At 36.6% G+C, this 21,110-nt stretch overlaps 2 protein-coding genes and 2 pseudogenes across 4 annotated transcripts; 2 read left to right on the top strand and 2 right to left on the bottom strand.

The window, feature by feature from the left end:
* The first annotated feature begins 5,464 nt into the window (after positions 1-5,464).
* On the top strand, positions 5,465-6,976 carry LOC147282492 (glucan endo-1,3-beta-glucosidase, basic isoform-like; annotated as a pseudogene). Its single transcript, XR_015122856.1, has 2 exons — positions 5,465-5,589; positions 5,965-6,976. The product of XR_015122856.1 is annotated as a glucan endo-1,3-beta-glucosidase, basic isoform-like (transcript).
* A 1,962-nt stretch (positions 6,977-8,938) lies between these two features.
* Positions 8,939-12,654, bottom strand: LOC147282490 (glucan endo-1,3-beta-glucosidase, acidic-like). Of its 2 annotated transcripts, XM_086247009.1 has the most exons (4): positions 12,581-12,654; positions 11,718-12,277; positions 10,492-10,506; positions 8,939-9,331 (listed from the first exon to the last, which is right to left on the bottom strand). In XM_086247009.1, the coding sequence occupies exons 2-4, from the start codon at positions 11,739-11,741 to the stop codon at positions 8,939-8,941; spliced, it is 432 nt and encodes a 143-aa protein (XP_086103135.1). In that variant the 5' UTR covers positions 11,742-12,277; positions 12,581-12,654. The 2 variants fall into 2 exon arrangements, with proteins under 2 accessions (XP_086103135.1, XP_086103136.1); XM_086247010.1 differs by lacking the exons at positions 10,492-10,506; positions 12,581-12,654 and having other exon boundaries at positions 8,939-9,338; positions 11,722-12,179.
* Positions 10,699-11,584, top strand: LOC147282491 (uncharacterized; annotated as a pseudogene).
* A 3,026-nt stretch (positions 12,655-15,680) lies between the features above and the next one.
* Positions 15,681-17,266, bottom strand: LOC147282489 (glucan endo-1,3-beta-glucosidase-like). Its single transcript, XM_086246369.1, has 2 exons — positions 17,116-17,266; positions 15,681-16,813 (listed from the first exon to the last, which is right to left on the bottom strand). Exons 1-2 carry the CDS (start codon positions 17,204-17,206, stop codon positions 15,861-15,863), a joined length of 1,044 nt encoding a protein of 347 aa, XP_086102495.1. The 5' UTR covers positions 17,207-17,266; the 3' UTR covers positions 15,681-15,860.
* Positions 17,267-21,110: the final 3,844 nt, after the last annotated feature.

Genomic DNA, 21,110 nt, shown 5'->3' with positions numbered 1-21,110 from the left:
AATATGGAGAAATTATTTTGTTGATGCATTTCAAATTATACCTTTTGATATCCCAAGTCATGTTATATCATAGAGTTTCTCAAGTCATGTCTTATGACATCTCCATTCGTTTCATAGGGTATCCAAACTCGTTCTTTGAAAATTTCAGTTCATAGGTCGAGGCAGTTTAATGGTTTATACCCTTGATGCATTTCAATTTATACCTAGTGGTATCCCAAGTCATCTCTTGACAGTTCCAAAGTCATACCTTAGAGTTTATCATGCTTTGCTTTAAAGAATCTAAAGTCTTTCCTTAGGACAACCCAAGTCGTTCATTGAGAATTTCAATTTATAACTCGAAGCTATTTAAATTTTTATAATCTCGATGCATTTCATATTGTACTTATTGACATCGCAAGTCAAGTTTTGACGCTTCAAAAGTTATACCCTAGAGTTTCTCAAGTCATTCTTTAGAGCATTCCTAGTCATTCCTTGAGAATTTCAATTCGTAACTCGAGGCATTTGAAATGTTTATACCTTTGAGGCATTTTAAATTGTACCAAGTGACATCTCAAATCATGTCTTGACCCTTCCCAAGTCATACACTAGAGTTTCTCAAGTCATTCCTTATGACATCTTAAGTCGTTCCTTAGGGCATCTGAAGTCGTACTTTGAGAATTTCATTTCATAGCTCGAAGCATTTTAAATGTTTATGCTCTTGATGCATTTCAAATTGTATCTAGTAACATCCAAATCACGTTTTGACGCTTCTAAAGTGATACCCTAGAGAATCTCAAGTCGTTCCTTAGAGCATCCGAAGTAGTTTTTTGAGAATTTCAGTTTGATGCTTTAGGCATTTTAATTGATTATACCCTTGATGCCTTTAAAATTGTACTCGGTGGCATCCTAACTCATGTTTTGACTCTTCCAAAGTCATATCCTAGAATTTCTCAAGTCGTGTCTTAGGGCATCTCAAGTCGTTCCTTAGGCCATGCGAAGTCGTTACTTGAGAATTTTAATTCGTAACTCGATACATTTTAATGGTTGATACCCTTGTTGCATTCCAAATTGTACCTAGTGACATCTCAAGTTATGTCTCGACACTTCCAATGTCATACCCTAGAGTTTCATATGTCGTGCCTTAAGGAATATAAGTCGTTTCTTAAGGCATCCCTAGTCATTCATTGAAAATTTTTGTTTGTAGCTCGAGACATTTTAATCATTTATATCCTTGATGTATTTCAAATTGTATCTAGTGACATACTAACTCATGGTATGATGCTTCCAAAGTAATACTAGAGAGTTTCCCATGTCATGCCTTAGGAAATCTCAAGTCATTCCTTAGAGCATCTCAAGTCGTTCATTGAGAATTTAAGTTCGTAACTCGAGACATTTTAATTGTTTATATCCTCGATACATTTTAAATTGTCCCAATTGACATCCCAAATCATGTTTTAGCGCTTCTCAAAGTCATACCCTAGAGTTTCTTAAATCATTTCTTAGTGAATCTCAAGTAGTTTCTTAGGATATCCGAAGTCATTCCTTGAGTATTTCAGTTCGTAGCTTGAGCCATTTTAAATTTTTATACCCTTAATGAATTTCATATTGTACCTAGTGACATCCTAAGTAAGGATGAGTTTTGTGCCCGACTAACTGATAATTACCAATTATATACCGACCAATTCATATACCGACGGTTTAGTTGGTTTTCATGTAATTTCGGTATCGGTAGGATCACCGAACTGTACCAGTAAATTCAGAGGCAGAAACGGTCTGTGATGTCCTAGGTAGTCCATGTTCAGATACCAACCGACGACCGACCCTCCTCTTTTCTCTTCTTCTTCTTTTTCCCTTCTCTAGTTTCTAGCTAGCTTCTTCTTCTTCTTCTCTTCTCTGCTTCTTCTCGTCTGCCTGCATGCTACTTCTCTTATCTTCTCTTCTCTTCGCTTCCTCCTGCTCAAGTCTGCAACATCGACGCTGCCACCTCTGCACCACCACCTCCAGCACCTTTCAGTCTCCATCACCTCTCATTCTCTTAGTCTCCAGAAACCAGCAACTCGTGGGTCACCTTTCAGTCATGCTCTAGAGTTTTAGGACATTTCAAGTCGTATCTTAGAGCATCGGAAGTCTAAACTTAAGAATCTAAATTTATAGCTCGAGTCATTTTAAATGTTTATACCCTTGATGCATTACAAGGGTACCTAGTGACATCGCAAGTCAAGTTTTGACGCTTCCAAAGTTATACTTTAGACTTTCTCAAGTCGCACATTAGAGTATCTCTTGTCGTTCCTTATGGAATCTCAAATTGTTCCTCTAGAATTTCAGTTCGTAGCTCGAGACATTTTAATTGTTTATACCTTCGATTCATTTCAAATTGAAACTAGTGACATCCCAAGTCATGTTTTGGTGCTTCCCAAGTCATATCTTATAATTTCTCAAGTTGTACCTTAGGGCATTTCAAGTCGTTCGTAGCTTGATGCATTTCAATGGTTTATACCCTCGATGCATTTAAATTGTACCTTGTGACAACCCAAGTTATGTCTTGAAGCTTCCAAAGTCATATCCTAGAATTTCTCATGTTGTGCCTAGTGACATCCTAACTCAGGTTTTGACGCTTCAAAAGTCATACCCTAGAGTTTCTTAAGTCGTTTCTTAGGAAATCTCAAGTTGTTCCTTAGATATCTGAATCCATTTCTTGAGAATTTCAGTTCGTAGCTTGATTTATTTTAAATTTTTATACCCTTAATGCATTTCATATTGTATCTAGTGACGTCCTAAGTCAAGTTTTGACCCTTCAAAAGTCATATAGTATAGTTTCTCAAGTCGTGCCTTATGGCATCTCAAGTCGTTTCTTAGGGCATCCCAAGTCGTTCCTTGAGAATTTCAGTTCATAGTTTGAGACATTTTAATTGATTATACCCTTGATTTATTTTAAATTGTACCAAGTGACATCTCAAGTAATGTTTTGGCGCTTCCTAAGTCATATCCTAGAGTTTCTCAAGTTATGCTTTAGGGCATCTCAAATCGTTCTTTAGGGCATTCTAAGTTGTTCCTTGAGAATTTCAGTTCGTAGCTGGAGACATTTTAATGGTTTATACCCTTGATGCATTCAAATTATACCTAGTGACAACCCAAGTCATGTCTGGACGCTTCAAAATTCATACTCTAGAGTCTCTCATGTTGTGTCTTAAGGAATCTTAAGTCATTCCTTAGAGTATTCTAAGTCATTCCTTGAGAATTTCAGTTCGTAGTTCGAGTCATTTTAAATTTTTATACCCTTATTGCATTTGAAGTTGTACCTAGTGACATCACAAGTCAAGTTTTGACTATTCCAAAGTCGTATCCTAGAGTTTCTCAAATCATGTCTTACGACATTTCAAGTCTTTTCTTAGAGCATCCCAAGTCATTTCTTGAGAATTTCAGTTCGTAGCTCGATTCATTTCAAATTATAGCAAGTGACATCCCAAGTTATATTTTGGCGCTTCACAAGTCATATCCTAGAGTTTCTCAAGTCGTGCCTTAGGGCATCTCAAATTGTTCCTTATGGCATTCCAAGTTCTTCTTTGAGAATTTCAGTTCATAACTCGAGACATTTTAATTGTTTATACTCTCGATTCATTTTAAATTGTACATAATGACATCTTAAGTCATATTTTTACGCTTCCCAAGTCATACCCTAAAGTTTTTCATGTCGTGTCTTAAGAAATCTCAAGTAGTTCCTTAGGACATCTTAAGTCGTTCCTTGAGAATTTCAATTTTTAACTTTGAGTCATTTTTAATGTTTATACCCTTGATGCATTTCATATTGTACCTAGTGACATTTCAAGTCATGTTTTGGCGCTTCCCAAATCATCTCCATCAGTTCAAGTTTGTGCACGTATAAGTGGGTATTAATTTTATTAAATTAATAGGTTATTTATACAATATGATTTATAAATGTGGTATATTAATTAGTATTATTCTTAACTAAATCTTATTAACCTGAATTAAATTCTACCAGCCAATACTAATTAATGATACAAATGATGGTAAGTGATCATGTACGTGTACATGCATTTGATGAGAAAGGCCCCAAATTAAAAAGGCTTCCACACTTAATTTAGCTAGCTAGCTAATTTATAGTCTAATATATTTTTTGTTGGTTATATAAGGACAATAGTATGTGTGAATTTAGGCGAATTGAGTGATATTCTCATTGATCAAACCTATATATATATATATAAGTTCATAGTTGGGCGTATACGCATAGGTTATACAAAGGGTAAATACATAAAATAACAACTCATGAAGGAGTCAGTTCCTTTGTAGCTAGGCACCGCAATTCCTTAGTGGTTTCGGACTGACAACACTGTAAGAAAACTTTGATACATGCATCACAGGTGTATTTGCCACTGTGTATTTCCAATAGCAAATAATAAGTCATAAGCCATAGCAAGTTTGACTCTAGTGGTAAGTAAGTGAAAAAGCACAGGCTGCCTGTGGCATATACTCAATAAACCACTGCTTGTGTGTGGCACTTATAGCCATGCACAGACTCTATGGCTAATTAGCCAATATATCAGACGAATTAAACCTCAGAGGCGGTTAATTAGGTTGGGAATCTCTCAGACCCTTTTGTCATAGAGTTTGTGGTATATATATGAGTTTCAAATCATCCTTCATATCTGATGAATTCTACTGTTCTGAAGAACATTGTCATCGGAATTCTCCCAACATAAATTTGTCATTTTGGCAATGTGACCTTACTTAACAAGCCCTTTTTGTAACATAGTAGGCAATGTTGGGTGCCAATGGAACGATAAAGCATAGAAAAAAAGTGGACATATTCAGTCATCGATCAGTCTAAAAGTTTATACCAATGCTGCAGGTATCAAATAATACCTAATTTTTTGTGGAACTGAAGCAGAACTTTTGCCTAATTGATGTTTTGTAACATGTCATTTCAACTGCTCTTAGTCTTCCTTTCTTTTTGTTTTTTCAGATCGACAACTGCATTTAGTCTACTCAATAATTTTTTTAACAATGTTTGGATAAGTCATCATCTTCCTGTAATTGATCTACACACACACACACATTAATTGTTGTACCGACCTGCTCAATAATGTGCTTGCTGGAGCCTACAGAGGAGACTCTGGTTAGAAGAAGACCATAAAAATCAATTCATGATCATAGACAGACATGAATGTGCACCACTTGGCTTCGTGGAAAGAGAAGTCACATCAGATGTTATTATTTCAGTAATGCAGCCACATATGCAAGTTGTCATTGTACTACATTTTATGTTCTTTTGTGTGGAATATATTAGTTTCCGTGGAATTTTGTATATGCAAGTTGTCATTGTACTACATTTTGTGTGGAATATATTAGTTTCCGTGGAATTTTGTTCACTGGTTGTCTCAGTGAGTGTAGCTGTGAGTCTATGACTCAAATCTATAAAGAGACGATGCAGCTCACAAGTTGTGGAGGTCATCGCTCGCTTTCCCTTCTTAGCTTATTTTCTGTTTTGGTAGCAGCTATACAATGGCTAAGTCACATTTAGCTTCCAAAGGCCCTTCCATGCTTTCCATAATGCTACTTTTTGTCTACTAATGGCTACACTTACCACAACAAGTCTCTCTCTCAAAAAAAAAAAAAAAAGTTTTGAATGTAATAAGTTGCTACTAAAAAATAATAGGTGATGAGTAGTGCTACTTTCACCAAATTTGTTTACCGAATTTTGGTCTACCAAATAATGCAGCAGTACTTTATTCATTATTCAATTAATATCATTTATTTATGATAAGATACTGAAATGTCTAGTAACAGATTATTTGGTAAACAAATTTGGTAACTTGATCTTACATTATTTATATGTCACATCTTCTCCAAAATCACAACTAATATTCTTTTTTCACATATATACATTTATTAATTATATATTTACATTCATAAAACCAAGAATTAATTTCAGAATGTCATTAACATATATCATTGAATTTGATGCAGAAGCCAAGATTGGTGTTTGTTATGGAATGCTTGGAGACAATTTACCACCCCCACAAGAAGTAATTTCTCTCTACAGCCAATACAACATCCAAAAAATGAGCCTCTATGCTCCCAACCAACCTGCTCTCGATGCCCTTAGAGGCTCCAACATTGAGGTCATGCTTGGTGTACAAAATGAAATCCTTGGAGACATTGCATCCAACCAAGGCAGTGCAGACAATTGGGTCCAAAACAATGTCATAAACTATGGCAATGTCAATTTCAAATACGTTGTGGTTGGGAATGAAGTGGACCCCACAGGCCCAATAGCCCCATCTGTTGCTCCTGCCTTGGAAAACATTCACAAAGCAATTTCCACTGCTGGTCTTGCAGACAAAATCAAAGTCTCCACTGCCATTTACACTGCCGTCCTCAAAGAATCATACCCACCATCAAAGGCCACTTTCAAGATTGAACATAGACAATTTCTTGACCCCATCATTGCTTTCTTGGTGGCCAAGCAATCCCCATTACTTGTTAATGTGTACCCATATTTTACTTTTATCCAGAACCGCCAGATTAACATTGAGTATGCTCTTTTCACATCTCCATCAGCTGTAGTGCATGATGGCAACCTTGGGTACCAAAATCTGTTTGATGCAATTGTAGATGCGGTTTACTCGGCGTTAGAGAAGGCCAGCGGGGGTTCTTTGAGAATCGTTGTATCAGAGACTGGTTGGCCCTCGGCTGGCGGTGATGGTCAAGTGACAACAAGGGAGCCCTGTGGAGGCGTATGTCTTTGCTCTGTTTAATGAGAATCAAAAACCAGGGGTAGAGACTGAGAGACACTGGGGGCTGTTTTACCCAACCAAACAACTTAAGTATCCCATTGATTTCAATTAAAAGCTGGAATTTTAGTGGGAACTCTTTTTTTTTCTTTTTTGTGTATGCACTGCTATTTAACCTTAAATAAAAGGTTACTTGTAACCCAAGGCAAGAGCCAAACTTTATGTAATTTTCCAGAAATGCTGATACAAGGCATATAAGTATATAACAAATATGAAGGATTTACCAAATTCACTGCTGTGAGGACCTTAACTTGAACAGCTTTAGTTTTTTTTTTTTTTTAAATATCTTGAATCTCTCTGTTTGTTGAATTTTATATATCCACCTTGTAAAAAACAAAGAGAAGGGGATGACCGGATGAATAGTCTTACTCCTAGCTACCCTGCTTGGAATGTAGTTATCTGTTTTATTATTGTATGACTTGGTTGAAAAATCTTAATTTTGGAAAAAAGAAAAAGAAAAAAATTGAATATGATACCAAACAGGCTCTTAATTTCTCACTTCAATTCAAGTTGCCACTCAGTTTCCTAATTTATTTCTTTGATTTATCCTCACCTGGTATGAATGCACTCTCTCTAAATATAGACATTTTTTATTATTATTATTTTTTTTTAATTTAGACACGTTACTTTGTTTGGCTCCAGTCTACTAGGAGTGCTTGACGGGTTAAATGTGCAGCTAACAAAGTAGACTGCACGGCTATAAAACTATGGACTCTTGATGGTCCGTTAGGTATTGTTTTTTGTTTTCATTTCTGGTATTTAATATTTATAGATGAGTGAAGGAGTACTGTCGGAGAATCCACTCATGGGTGAGTGAAGGCAGTTGTCCCCATTCACCATTTTATGCACCCATTAAATTGTCCTGAATTTTTTTTTTATGCTTTATATAAAATGAGATAAAATACCTCATAAAATGTCTCAAAGAGGCTAAAGTAAAGTTAATGGAAAATATTTCAGGGCTACTTTCTTTAAATAAAACATTTAAGTTCCCCAAACCGTAGAACAAGAATCTATCAAGTCAATATGCAAGTCAATTTTTGTCAACATATTTGTACGTTTAGCATCACCTAATAAGCCAAAATTTGACTTTAGATCCCCATAAAGTTAGGTACTAATTTTTGATACAACAATCCTGAACCTATATATATATATATATATATATATATATATATATCAAAGTATCATTATTTAATTGGTTTGTAAAAAATCTAATATTTGTTCTTAGTAAACCTTGAACATATCTCCAACTTGATAATACACAAATTCTTTGTCGGATTTTTTTTTTTTATTTTCTTATTATTGATATTGTGCCGGAATGGTATTAATTTGATAATAATTAATCTATGATTAAAGTAGCATATTCTTATCCATATATTATTTGCGAGAAATGCATTAAATTATGAAGCTAAATTCTGCATGGAAGCCGCTCACGTTTTCTTGCAGGGCCCTTCCTCATCAAGCAAAATTGTGTTTTTTTTTTTTTTGGTTATTAAGAGTATGAGAACAAAGAGTATATTTTAGCATTGTTGATCAGATTTATGAGTTTGGAATTTAAGATTTATAATTTTTATTTGAGATACATAGGTATTACTGCAGTGCAAAAGTGCAGTAAGAGTTGAATGTCACTAAAGTGCAAGAAATATATTAACTAAAAATTTTTGTGAGCATATATTAGAAAGTTGTTTAATTATAGGATCATATAGGACGATACATGTGCCATGCCGTATAATTGATTTCCATTTTTTAAAATATTTGCATGTAGAATTATGAAAAAATTGAAAAAGTTTCAAACCCTTATCAATAAATTAAAGTCTCTTAATTAATCAACCCTGTAAGGAAGTTGACTCAGTTGGACCCAAAACTCTGTAGCATCCCATTTTCCATTGTGTTTTATACCTCTATATTGTCTCCAAGTGGGTAAAGAAGGGCAAAAGGGTAAAGATACACATACACACAAAAATATCTACGTCATATTGAGAAGATATATCCAAAAAGTTGGGCTCTGGATACATACATAAAGTTGGACTAGCTCTAGCTTGCTTCTACTAAGGTTACAAGTAAACGTACGTACGTCTTATTTCTTGTTAAATTGCATAAAAGAAAAAGTGCCCATGATAACCCAAAACTCAGTAGAATTCCTTCTCTAATTAGTTGAAATCAATGGGATATATAGGCTCTTTGTTTGGGAAAAATAGTCCGAAATGTTTCTCAGTTGCTTCTCCACGTTTTAGATTCTCATTAAACATGGCAAACACATAAGTTTCTATAAGGCCTTCAGGTTTCTTTAGAGTCCCCCCCTTCACATGCTTAATCAAATTTGAGTTGTAGATTCTAGCATTCTCCTTTGTTGTCACTTGGCCATCCCCACTCGCTGAGGGCCAACCAGTCTCAGATACAATGATTTTCAAAGAGCCCCCTTCAGCCTTCTCTAACGCCGAGTAAACTGCATCCAAAATTGCATCAAACAGGTTTTGATACCCAAGCTGTCCATCTTTAACTAGAACTGATGGAGATGTAAAAAGAGCATACTCAAGACTAATCTCACTGCTTTGAACAGGGACGGATCATCATAGTGGGCTGGAGCAGCTCCAGCCCACCCTAATATATATATATATATATATATATATATATATATTAAGCTATGTATGTATTTAGGCTATTCAGCCCACAGCCCACAGCCCACTCCAATTAAAATAGACAAAACACTTACACACGTCCAGCCACTGCCCACCTTAATTTTTTGTTTTAAAAAGCTATGTATTGAAGCCCACTGGTCACAACCCACCCAAATTAAAAAGGAGAAAACAAAGAAACATCACCCTAACATATTGTCGATCATCACAGAGACAGAAAAGAGCAAACAGCCAAAACTTTCTTCTCTTGTCTCTATCGCCGACACGCAGTGGCCTATGGCCCCAATCTCTCTAGTGCTCTGCATCTGCTCTCACGTGCATTTCTCTGCAAGTGCAACAATCAACATCTTATCTTACCTCTTGGTATTTATAATTTCTAACTCTATTATATTTCTTTTGTTTTTAAATTTAATTTAGATTTAAATATTTGGGCATTGGAACTGAATTTAGATTTTTTATTCTATTATTAGGAATTTAATTTAAGGTGTGAATTTAGTCATTTAGGGATTAAGTTATGCATACATTGAGACTCAATTGAATTTACAAAGTATTATGGAATGTGTATTTTAGTATTTATCAATTTAGGGATTTGATTTAGGGATTTTCATTTTAGCATATCCTTACATATCATGTTTATAATATATGGTGAATAGGTTTTAGTTTATCATGTCGGAGTCGAATCATCAACAAATTCCGAAGAAAAGAAAAAGTATTCTTTCATATTTTAAGAAAACAAACGATCCTTCTTCATCTACACCAATTTGTGATGAGCAACATCAGTCTGAGTTTTAAAGTGAAAGAGTTGAGACTGAAAGAGTCGAGGTTGATCCAAATATTAAGATTACTACTAATACTCTTGAACGTGATCTAGGATTACATCAAGCAATATGGAAGTATTTTGTTAATGAACATGATAATATTCGAAGAGCTTATATTCACTTAGGACCATGTCAACCGAAATTAAAAGATTACCCTTCCTCTTTTGACGGACGACAAATGCGACGATTTCAAGCTTCTTGGTATTCTCAATGGCCTTGGCTTGAGTATTCAATTAGTAGTGACAAGACATTTTGTTTTCCTTGCTTCCTTTTTGATACCAACCCGCCTTCTCATCCTATATTTATTATGGATGGGTATCCACATTGGAAAAAGGTTAATGATGGGAAAAAATGTGGTGTTCGTAAGCATATAGGGACTGTAAACTCAACTCATCATCAAAATATGCAAAATTGGGATCTCTTAAAAAAAACCCCTCTACACATATTGATGTACAAATGAATACACAATCATCAAAACAAGTGGAGCAAAACCAATTGCGTCTTAAGACAACAATAGAAGGTGTTAGGCTTCTACCAAATCAAGGATTGGCTTTTAGAGGTGATGATGAATCTAGTAGCTCATCCAATCGAGGCAACTTCATTGAACTTGTTAAAATGTTTGCAAAATTGAATACTAACATTGCAGATGTTGTCTTAGAGAATGCTCCTCATAATGGAAAGTATATTGCACCCGAAATTCAAAAGGAAATCCTACATATTATGGCTAACAAAGTGAGGAAGAAGATTCGTGAGGAAATTGGAGATAAACCATAGTGTATTCTTGTTGATGAATCGGTTGATGCATCTAGTAAGGAACAAATGGCTATTATTTTAAGGTTTGTTGATTGTAATAGCCTTATTCAAGAACGATTTTTTGTCATTGGGAATGTTCCCAACACTACATCCATAACTCTTAAAAATCATATATGCAAGCTAGGTGCTTACTAGTTACAATCTTCAAGTGGAAAATAGGCGTGGCCAAGGATATGATGGTGCTAGCAATATGCGTTGCGCATAGAACGGGTTACAAGCATTATTCCTTCAAGATTGTCCATATGCATATTATGTGCATTGTTTTGCTCATCGCTTTCAACTAGCTTTAAATGCTGCAACTAGAGGTGTGTCTGATACTTGGGATTTTTATTCTATGTTAACTTCCATTGTGAATTTTGTTGATTCTTCTGCCAAACGTCATTGTGAATTACAAGCTATTCGGCAAGAGGAAATTCAAGATTTGTTGGATGCTGGAAAACTTGAGACAGGTACAGGGAAAAATCAAATGTGTATTTTGTCACGAGTAGGAACTACTCGTTGGGGGTCTCATTTTCGTTCTAGTAGTTAGAAGCTTGATTGAGTTATTTGCTTCAACTAGTACAATGCTTCAAAGAATGCTTTTAAGTGGAATCAATGAAGATATGCGTGGGGAAGCCAATAGTCTTCTTAATTAGATGACATTTTTTGGTTTTGTGTTCAACTTGCTTTTGTACATATGGGTACATATTGACAAGTAATGGGGATTTGTTGCCTACTAAGAACCCGATGATTGGATCGAGAAAGGGTCGATAATCAGGCCAGAATGAGCCTTTTTGATGGAGGATAGGATTCTTTGAGGATTACAGGAAAAACGGCAGTAGAGACTTTGATTTCGTTTGCAAGACCCGCCGTGGAAATTGCATTTTGAATTTTTTCCATGGCAGGGCCAACATAGGGTGCTTGTGGACCTAACGCATCTATTTCATTTCCAACCGCAATGTATTTGAAATTCACATTGGCACAGTTTATGACATTGCTTTGGACCCAAGAATTTGCAGTGTCTTGGCTTGAAGAAATGTCTTGAAGGATTTCATTTTCTACACCAAGCATGACCTCAATGTTGGAGCCTCTAAGGGCTTGGAGATCGCGCCGTCATGGTTGGGTCCATACAGTCTCATTCTTTGGATGTTTTACGTATTGGTTGTAGAGAGTTAGCACTTCTTGTGGGCCGGGTTGGTAAGTCGTCTGCAACCGGCCGTTCCATAATATACACCAATGTTGGCTCCAGCATCAAATTCAGTGATATGTTAATGATTGTGATCTTAATTATAAGCACAGAAACACTCACCAAATTAATTTGTCCATCAAATTTTATTCATCAGCAAATAATTAATAGAGTAATATATTTCAGAAGTACATATGGAAATTGTTTATTTCTAACTAGTAGTACACAATGCTGACATTTGTATAGAAAAATATATTGTTTGGTGAACATATTTGGTTAACAAATTAATTGATAAACCTTGCTAATATTATTAATTGTTATTTAGAGAAAGCTAGAGAGAGAGAGAGAGAGAGAGATCACCTGTCGTGGTAAGGGTGGCCATTAGCAGACCAAACCTTGGAAGGGCTTTTGGTAACTAAATGGGAATTGGCCATTGTGCATGTACAGTAAAAAAAGAGAAGAAAATTGAAGGATCTAGCAATAATATCCTCCACAACTAATTTTGAGGGGTGCCCTCTTTATATATAGTGTCACAGATTCACAGAAGGACCCCAGACATCCATAAGATATTTTCTAATTACTACATGCATGCATGACCACGATCAACCAGTTAATTAAGAATACCATGGAAATTAAAATTAATTATTTTCATTGTTAAGAATTAATTTCTTGGAAGTTCACTAATTCCGAAAAAAATACAAAACTTAGTGCAACTAGCTAGCATATATATATATATATATATATATATGTATGACCCATTTAAATATGTTTCATAATTTATAACGTCTTCAAACCAGTCTTCTTTGGGAGGCTAGTATATTTGAAAACGCCAGCAATGTGCCAAAATTCTGCTTCGATCATCTCCAGAAGAAATTAGGTCCTATATTTTGATACATAGTACGTGTATAAACTCACAGTTTACAAGAATTAACATCCTTTAAACTTTAAAGATCTCATATCATTACGCAACCTATTAGAATTTACTCTAACTAATAAAATTATATAAAAAATACAAAAAATACAAAAGAGTGTAATTAGTAAAAAGTAGAGTGCGAAAATTGCCTCCCTTTCTAAAATACATTAATTTATAGCTATTGGTTAATTAGTTGACGCCATATATTAAGTATTAAGAGAGATTAAGTTTGGTCAAGGATACCATACGTAGAATAATTAATTACACAAACATCCCTAATAGTTCGACAACTTTTTATAGGTTTTTTAGTATAGGAAAAAATTAGCAGCCTATCTATATACATTAAAGTCTTATGCATATAAGAGGGTAATGAGTCTTGGTGGAAGAAGTCAACAAGAAGAAATGTACAAGCACTAGAAGTAGGAGGAGAAGGAGAAAATAATAACTAACATGTAACATGTACTGCATTTGTGAAATAATGGTGGAATGGGACAGGACGTTCCATTTTAATAAGGTGAAGGAAATAAAGGACAGAGGTGCGGCCAACTTAGAAGAAGGGCCATGCATTAATTTGAAACAAATTAAGGGACGAAATCCACACCCATATATTTTACATTCAATTTTGGCCCACAGACACGAACGTTAGTTTGTCAGCCTCCAATTAGCATGGAGTGATTGCTGGGTTTAATGCGGAGCCTACAAAGTCCACTATTGAGATCGAGATGAGAAACTAAGTTCTACTAGCATGAAAGAAATTGAAATATCCAAATTAGTTTTAAATTGGTAATTAAAAATCTAAAAAATTAGTCTTGCATAAAAAATTATCAAATGGTAGATTCCCTCGATCAACGTACATGGAGCAACTTAGCAAACATAAATAAATCCATCACAAATAGACTGCTTAATTAAGACTGCCAATAAATTAACAAGCAGCTAGTACCGTACATGCATGTTCTTTTGGCAATCTAAATTGGCTGTGTTTTTTTGTTCCTTTTTCTTTTCTGTTATGTTCGTCCATTTTAGCTAGGTACATTCAAAAACACTAAATTTGAGTATGCCCTTTTGGATCACACTCCATCAGTTGTAGTCCCTAGCTACTTGGGTATCAAAATCTTAGTTTAATGCAGTTCTGCATGCATTAATTTACTAAGTAGTAGGCGATGCTTTGAAAATATATTGTTCTATTGAAGAGTGGTTGTCCTCAATAGAAGTGTTTTACCACTGGAACCTTCTCTGTAAAATCTGCTTATAAATTGGCTCTATAGTTAGAGGACCTCCCGGATTGGATTTGAAAATTTGTAAGAAAGTTGAATACGTACTGCTCCACAGATTAAGATCTTTCTATGGCTTTTGATCCTTGATAGAATTTTACCAATGATTATTGAAGGCCCTTATGAATTTCACAGAAATGACATGATCTAATATATAACACCATTGATAGATTTTCGTCCCAAGCTAGTAAAGGGGCTAGTAAAAATTTTATCAACGATATCGATTAAAATAGGCGCGGGCATACATATATATATATATATATATATATATATATACAAAGGATAAGGGGCTCAATCAATTGGTCTAGGCTACCTAGTAGTATTTCTTTGCATGGAGAAGTTTCAAATTTAAATCCCCTTCTCCCACAAAAAATAAAATTAAAAAAAAATAGAAAGCACAAACTAGAAGTATGAACCCTATAGAATAGGAAGTCCAAATAAAGTAAGATGCTTGATAAAATGCATCAAAGAAACTAAAGATAATGAAAAATATTTCAGAAATACTCTCTCTTTCGTAAATAAAAATATTTGAAAGGTTTAAGATTATGGATCTGCTACTGCATCCAAGCTCCCCAAATTAACCATAGAACAAGAATCTTTCAAGTCAATTTGAAAGTCAATTGTTGTAAACCTATTCGTACGTTTAGCATCACCTAATAAGCCAAATTTGACTTTAGATCCCAAAAAGTTAGGTATATTTTTTAATACCACAATTCCTGAACAAAGATTATTTAATTTCTTGTTGTAAGAATTTAATATTTCTTCTTGGTAAATCTCGAACATATCCAACTTCCAAATAAACAAATTCTTGTTAGGAATTTTTTTTAATATTATTTTGTTGATATTGATATTTTGTCTCGGAATGGTATGAATTTTGATAAAAATTAATCTAGGATTAGATCGAGTAGCATATTCTTGTCTTTAAATATATTAAAATATGAAGCTAAATTATGCATGGAAGCCGCCCATGTTTTATATATGGGCAGGGACTTTTCTCATTAAGCTAAATTGTGTTTTTCTGGGTAATTAAGGTTATTTGAATATGTGACGTTGTATTTTAAAATATTTGTCTATTTGTGGATAAATTTAAAAAAATTCAAGCACAATAGTAGTCTCTTAATTAATCAAATTTACGCTGTTATGAAGTTGACTCAGTTAGACTCAAAAATATATAGCATCTCATTTTCCACTGTGTTTTACACCTCTATAGCTACATATTAATTGTCTCCAGGTGGGAAACGAAGGGTACAAACGTAAAGATACTTACACACGTAAATATAAAATATCAAAATCTTATTGATAAGAAATATTCATAGAGCTTGACACTCGATACAACATAAAGTTTGACTAGCTCTTGCTTCGATTAGGGTTACAAATAAACCTCTTATTTGTTGTTAAATATATTGCATAAAAGAAAAGTGCCCATGATCCCAAAATACACTGCAATTCCAATCTCTTAGTTGAAATCAATGGGATATACAGGCTCCTTGTTTGGGAAAAACAGTCCAAAATTGTTCTCAGTCGGTTCCCCTTGTTTTTGATTCTCATTAAACATGGCAAACACGTACGTTTCTATAGGGCCTTCTGGTTTCTTTGGAGTCCCACCCTTCACATGCTTAATCAAATTCGAGTTGTAGATTCTCGCATTCTCCTTTGTTGTCACCTGCCCATCTCCACCGGCCGAGGGCCAACCACTCTCCGATACGACAATTTTCAAAGAACCCCCACCGGCCTTCTCTAATGCCGAGTAAACTGCATCAAGAATTGCGTCAAACAGGTTTTGATACCCAAGTTGGCCATCTTGCACTTGAACTGAAGAAGATCTAAAAAGAGCATATTCAAGACTAATCTGATTACGGTTTTGAATGTAACTAAAATATGGGTACATATTGAGAAGTAATGGGGATTTGTTGCCTACTAAGAAGCCAATGATCGGATCGAGAAATGGTCGATAATCAGGCCGGAATGAGCCTTTTGATGGAGGGTAGGATTCTTGGAGGATTATAGGAAAAACGGCTGTGGAGACTTTGATTTGGCTTGCAAGACCGGCTGCGTTAATTGCGTTTTGAATTTTTTCCATGGCCGGGCCAACATAGGGTGCTCTTGAACCTACGGCATCTATTTCATTCCCAACCGCAATGTATTTGAAATTCACATCACGATAGGATATGACATTGTTTTGGACCCATGAATTTGCACTGTCTTGGCTTGAAGATATCTCTTCGAGGCGTTCATTTTCTACACCAAGCATGACCTCAATGTTGGAGCCTCTAAGGGCTTGGAGAGCGTCATGGTCGGGGCCATAGAGCCTCATTCTTTGTATGTTGTATTGGTTGTAGAGAGAGATCACTTCCTGTGGGGGTGGTAAGTTGTCCGCAACTGTTCCATAACAAACACCAATCTGGGCACCTGCATCAAATTCAAATGATCGATAGGTAATTAATGATTTTGAATTTACTTAATTACAAGCATGTAAAGCTACACTCACTAAATTTACTAATCAAATTTTATTCAATAAATAATATAACATTGTTTCATTTATTTAAGTATGAGCTCTTTTAAACTTTTTTTTATTCCTAATTAGTATAATGTTGATATATATATATATATATAGATACATTATTTGGTAAACGTATGTATTTGTTGAATAAATTTTATAAATACTAACTAGCTGGTTTATAATATTGACAAAGAGAGAGAGAGAGAGAGACCTGTTGTGGTAAGGGTAGACATTATCAAACCAAAAAGTAGCAATATGGAAAGCATGGAATAGCTTTTGGTAACTAAATGGGACTTGGCCATTGTGCATGCAAAGCAGGAAAAGAGAAGCAAAATGAATCAAAGCAAGCAATGGTGTCCTCCACAACTTTTGGGGTGCCCTATTTATATGGTCACAGTCGACTTTTGAGACGTCTCACATGCGGAGTCACCCCTTCATCGATACGATGTTCCGAGATCATGACTCCATTTAATCAAAAGTCTTACTTATAAGAGGGTACGAGTACTCTTGGTGGAAGAAGTCAAAGTGAAGAATTAATTGCAGAAATATTAGATGTAGAAGGAGAAGGAGAAAATAATATCTTAGAATAAGCATCCCCACTACATTTGTGAAATAATTAAGTGAAGGAAATTTAAGGACCAAGGTACGCAGACAACTTAGAATAAGGGGCAATGCATAGACTGTAGGAATGGAACAAGAGCAGCCGGTCCATGCATTAATTTGGGACGAAACTCACAACCATATTTGACAAAGTACATCTTCCATTTTGGCCCACAAACACGTTAGTTTATCTACATCTTCCGGTTTGCGTGGACCCATGGAGTGATTGACGGGTTGAAATTGGTTAGAAATCAAACCATAAATCGATCACAAATGAGTACTTGAGACGGCCAATAAATTAACAAGGAATTAATGTCCACTATTGGTCGAAGTGAGGACCAATCAAAAAAGTCGAGAACTATACTGTTATGTAAGTATATATATGAATTGGGATTAAAATCATTTTGGTCTGCAGACTATTACACTTGTATTAGTTGTTCTCTAAATTTTTAATTTGAAAAATTAAGGGGACTATTTCAATTTTAACAATTGAAGTTATTCCATCAATTTACACATTTTCCATCCAAATTTAGCAGGAAATAAAAGAGGGAAAAAGAGTAAGATATAAATGGAAGGGACCATTTTGCCCTAAAAAATGACCCCACGTGATTGACACATGGTGCTATGCAAATAGAAATTTGGATGAAAAATGTGTAAATTGATGGAATACTCTCAATTGATAAAATTGAAAAAAGTCAGAGTCCTTAATTTTTCAAATTAGAAGTCTGGGGACTAAACTGATACAAGTATAATAGTCTGGGGATCAAAATGACATTAATCTCATATGAATTCCTAACATGAGATTTCATTCGGTAAAAAAATCAAAATCAAAATCAAAATATCCAGTTTATTATGAAAAAGCCAATTTGGCCAGACTTTTTTTTTTTTTTTTTTGGCATCATTGAGGCTGGGCTTGAGACGAAAAAAAAAAAATATTCCCAAGTCGCAAGATGTTAATTTACCTGGAAAAACACAGTCCCAAGGAGGCTGCCTCCTTGCCATGCCTCTTGGAAACTTGGATGACCTCCTCACAAGTAGCTAGATTCTGTCATCCACATTGCTTAAAGGCTATTGTAATTTTTTTTTTTTTCTTTTTAAAGTTCTGGGATTTGAGTCTTCTAGCTAGTAGGAACAAAAATATTAATAATTCTTAAAAGGAAAGTATGGACGGTGTTTAACATTTTTTTTTCTTTTCTTTTTGCAATATTTCAAGTGCTTCCATCTTGTGATCTATGTGAATTTTTATCAGTTATCACATGTGTTTGTGGATAAATCCACATGGATTCAATGGCCAATCACAGACCAACACGTGGCACACCAAGTCCCATTTTTGCTCAGACTCTTTGATGGTCAACTTGGTCAGACCCAGCCATCTATGTCATCATCTCAGCTTAGCAACGCCAACAGCATGTACATATGAGATCGGCTCTTACCTCCGGGTTACCCATATCCGATCCGAACCGACATTGGGATCCACCAGGAATTCGAGAGATTATCTTTTTTGAACACCATCAGTTCGGCTCAGATCTGGAGATCATCTTTCTCTAGTCACATCTCAACCATTGGTTCGGCTCGGCCCGGACCAATGACCGATCACGATCAGACGTGCTTCGACAATCTTGTCAGCACCTGATCATCTCAACCATTGGTTCGGCTCGGCCCGGCCCAATGACCGATCACGATCAGACGTGCTTCGACAATCTTGTCAGCACCTGATCATCTCAACCATTGGTTCGGCTCGGCCCGGACCAATGACCGATCACGATCAGACGTGCTTCGACAATCTTGTCAGCACCTGATCATCTCAACCATTGGTTCGGCTCGGCCCGGCCCAATGACCGATCACGATCAGACGTGCTTCGACAATCTTGTCAGCACCTGATCATCTCAACCATTGGTTCGGCTCGGCCCGGCCCAATGACCGATCACGATCAGACGTGCTTCGACAATCTTGTCAGCACCTGATCATCTCAACCATTGGTTCGGCTCGGCCCGGCCCAATGACCGATCACGATCAGACGTGCTTCGACAATCTTGTCACCACCTGATCATCTCAACTATTGGTTCGGCTCGGCCCGGACCAATGACCGATCACGATCAGACGTGCTTCGACAATCTTGTCAGCACCTGATCATCTCAACCATTGGTTCGGCTCGGCTCGGCCCAATGACCGATCACGATCAGACGTGCTTCGACAATCTTGTCAGCACCTGATCATCTCAACTATTGGTTCGGCTCGGCCCGGACCAATGACCGATCACGATCAGACGTGCTTCGACAATCTTGTCACCACCTGATCATCTCAACTATTGGTTCGGCTCGGCCCGGACCAATGACCGATCACGATCAGACGTGCTTCGACAATCTTGTCAGCACCTGATCATCTCAACCATTGGTTCGGCTCGGCCCGGCCCAATGACCGATCACGATCAGACGTGCTTCGACAATCTTGTCAGCACCTGATCATCTCAACCATTGGTTCGGCTCGGCCCGGCCCAATGACCGATCACGATCAGACGTGCTTCGACAATCTTGTCACCACCTGATCATCTCAACTATTGGTTCGGCTCGGCCCGGACCAATGACCGATCACGATCAGACGTGCTTCGACAATCTTGTCACCACCTGATCATCTCAACCATTGATTCGGCTCGGCCCGGACCAATGACCGATCACGATCAGACGTGGATCTCCACATCACCACATCAACTCAGTCCATTCCATTCCCAGTTCGGATCGGCTCGGCTTTGGTGATCATCATCTCAAATCCTAGTTGCGGCCGGATTTCACTTGAGGGGATCACTGCACTACCTACCTGATCGGCTTGGCCGACTTGTCTAAATCCGATCCGATCACACATGGGTTTCACGTCTACATGTGAGGACATGTGTTCGGATCGGCTCGGCCTCCCACCGCCATCCTAAAGAAGATCACGTTGGGACGAACCGCCATACTCAAGTGCACCTGACGTGACTCTCTGACAGATAAGACATTCCAGCTCACAGCCATGACTATTGGGGCATTCCACCTGATCTTCCATCCTTGCATTCAATGCAGCATTGAATGCAAAGGAGGTGAGTAGCTGTGCATGCTACTAGTTATGACCGAACGCGTGGATCTCTCTCAGCCACTCAATCACATGCAGGTAACTTACTCTCCACACCTTCCCTTGTCTATATAAACCAACTTATATGCACAAAGCCAAAGCCCCCATCCATCCAGCCATAAAAAAGCAAACACTTGCACAAACTTTGGCTTACCAAAAACACACTTGGACTTGCTGAGAATAAACCCAGAACATTTGCCTTGTTCTTCCCATTCTCCCAAGTTCATCACATGTTCTTCCTCACTTCCATTCAAACACCATCAAACACACATCACTGACTTCATCATCGGAGCGTGTTTGGCTGGTACCACACCGGTCCATCTCCTTTGATCTTGTGTTTGTCTACAGGAAGATCTCACGTCATCATCCAGCAGGACTTCGGATCAGCCAGGTCACTACCCCTAAGTTGTTGTAACTTTCTTACGGAAATTTGCATCAACAACATGATATAAAGCAGTTAGCAAAATGCTTAGCTTCAAGTCCACATAAATTTCAAAACT

Source organism: Dryas octopetala, chromosome 6 (genome assembly GCF_963921425.1).
Source record: "Dryas octopetala chromosome 6, drDryOcto1.1, whole genome shotgun sequence".
Taxonomy (NCBI): Eukaryota; Viridiplantae; Streptophyta; class Magnoliopsida; order Rosales; family Rosaceae; genus Dryas; species Dryas octopetala.
Note: the sequence above shows the minus strand (reverse complement) of the source record. Positions and strands in the feature narration are given on the sequence as shown.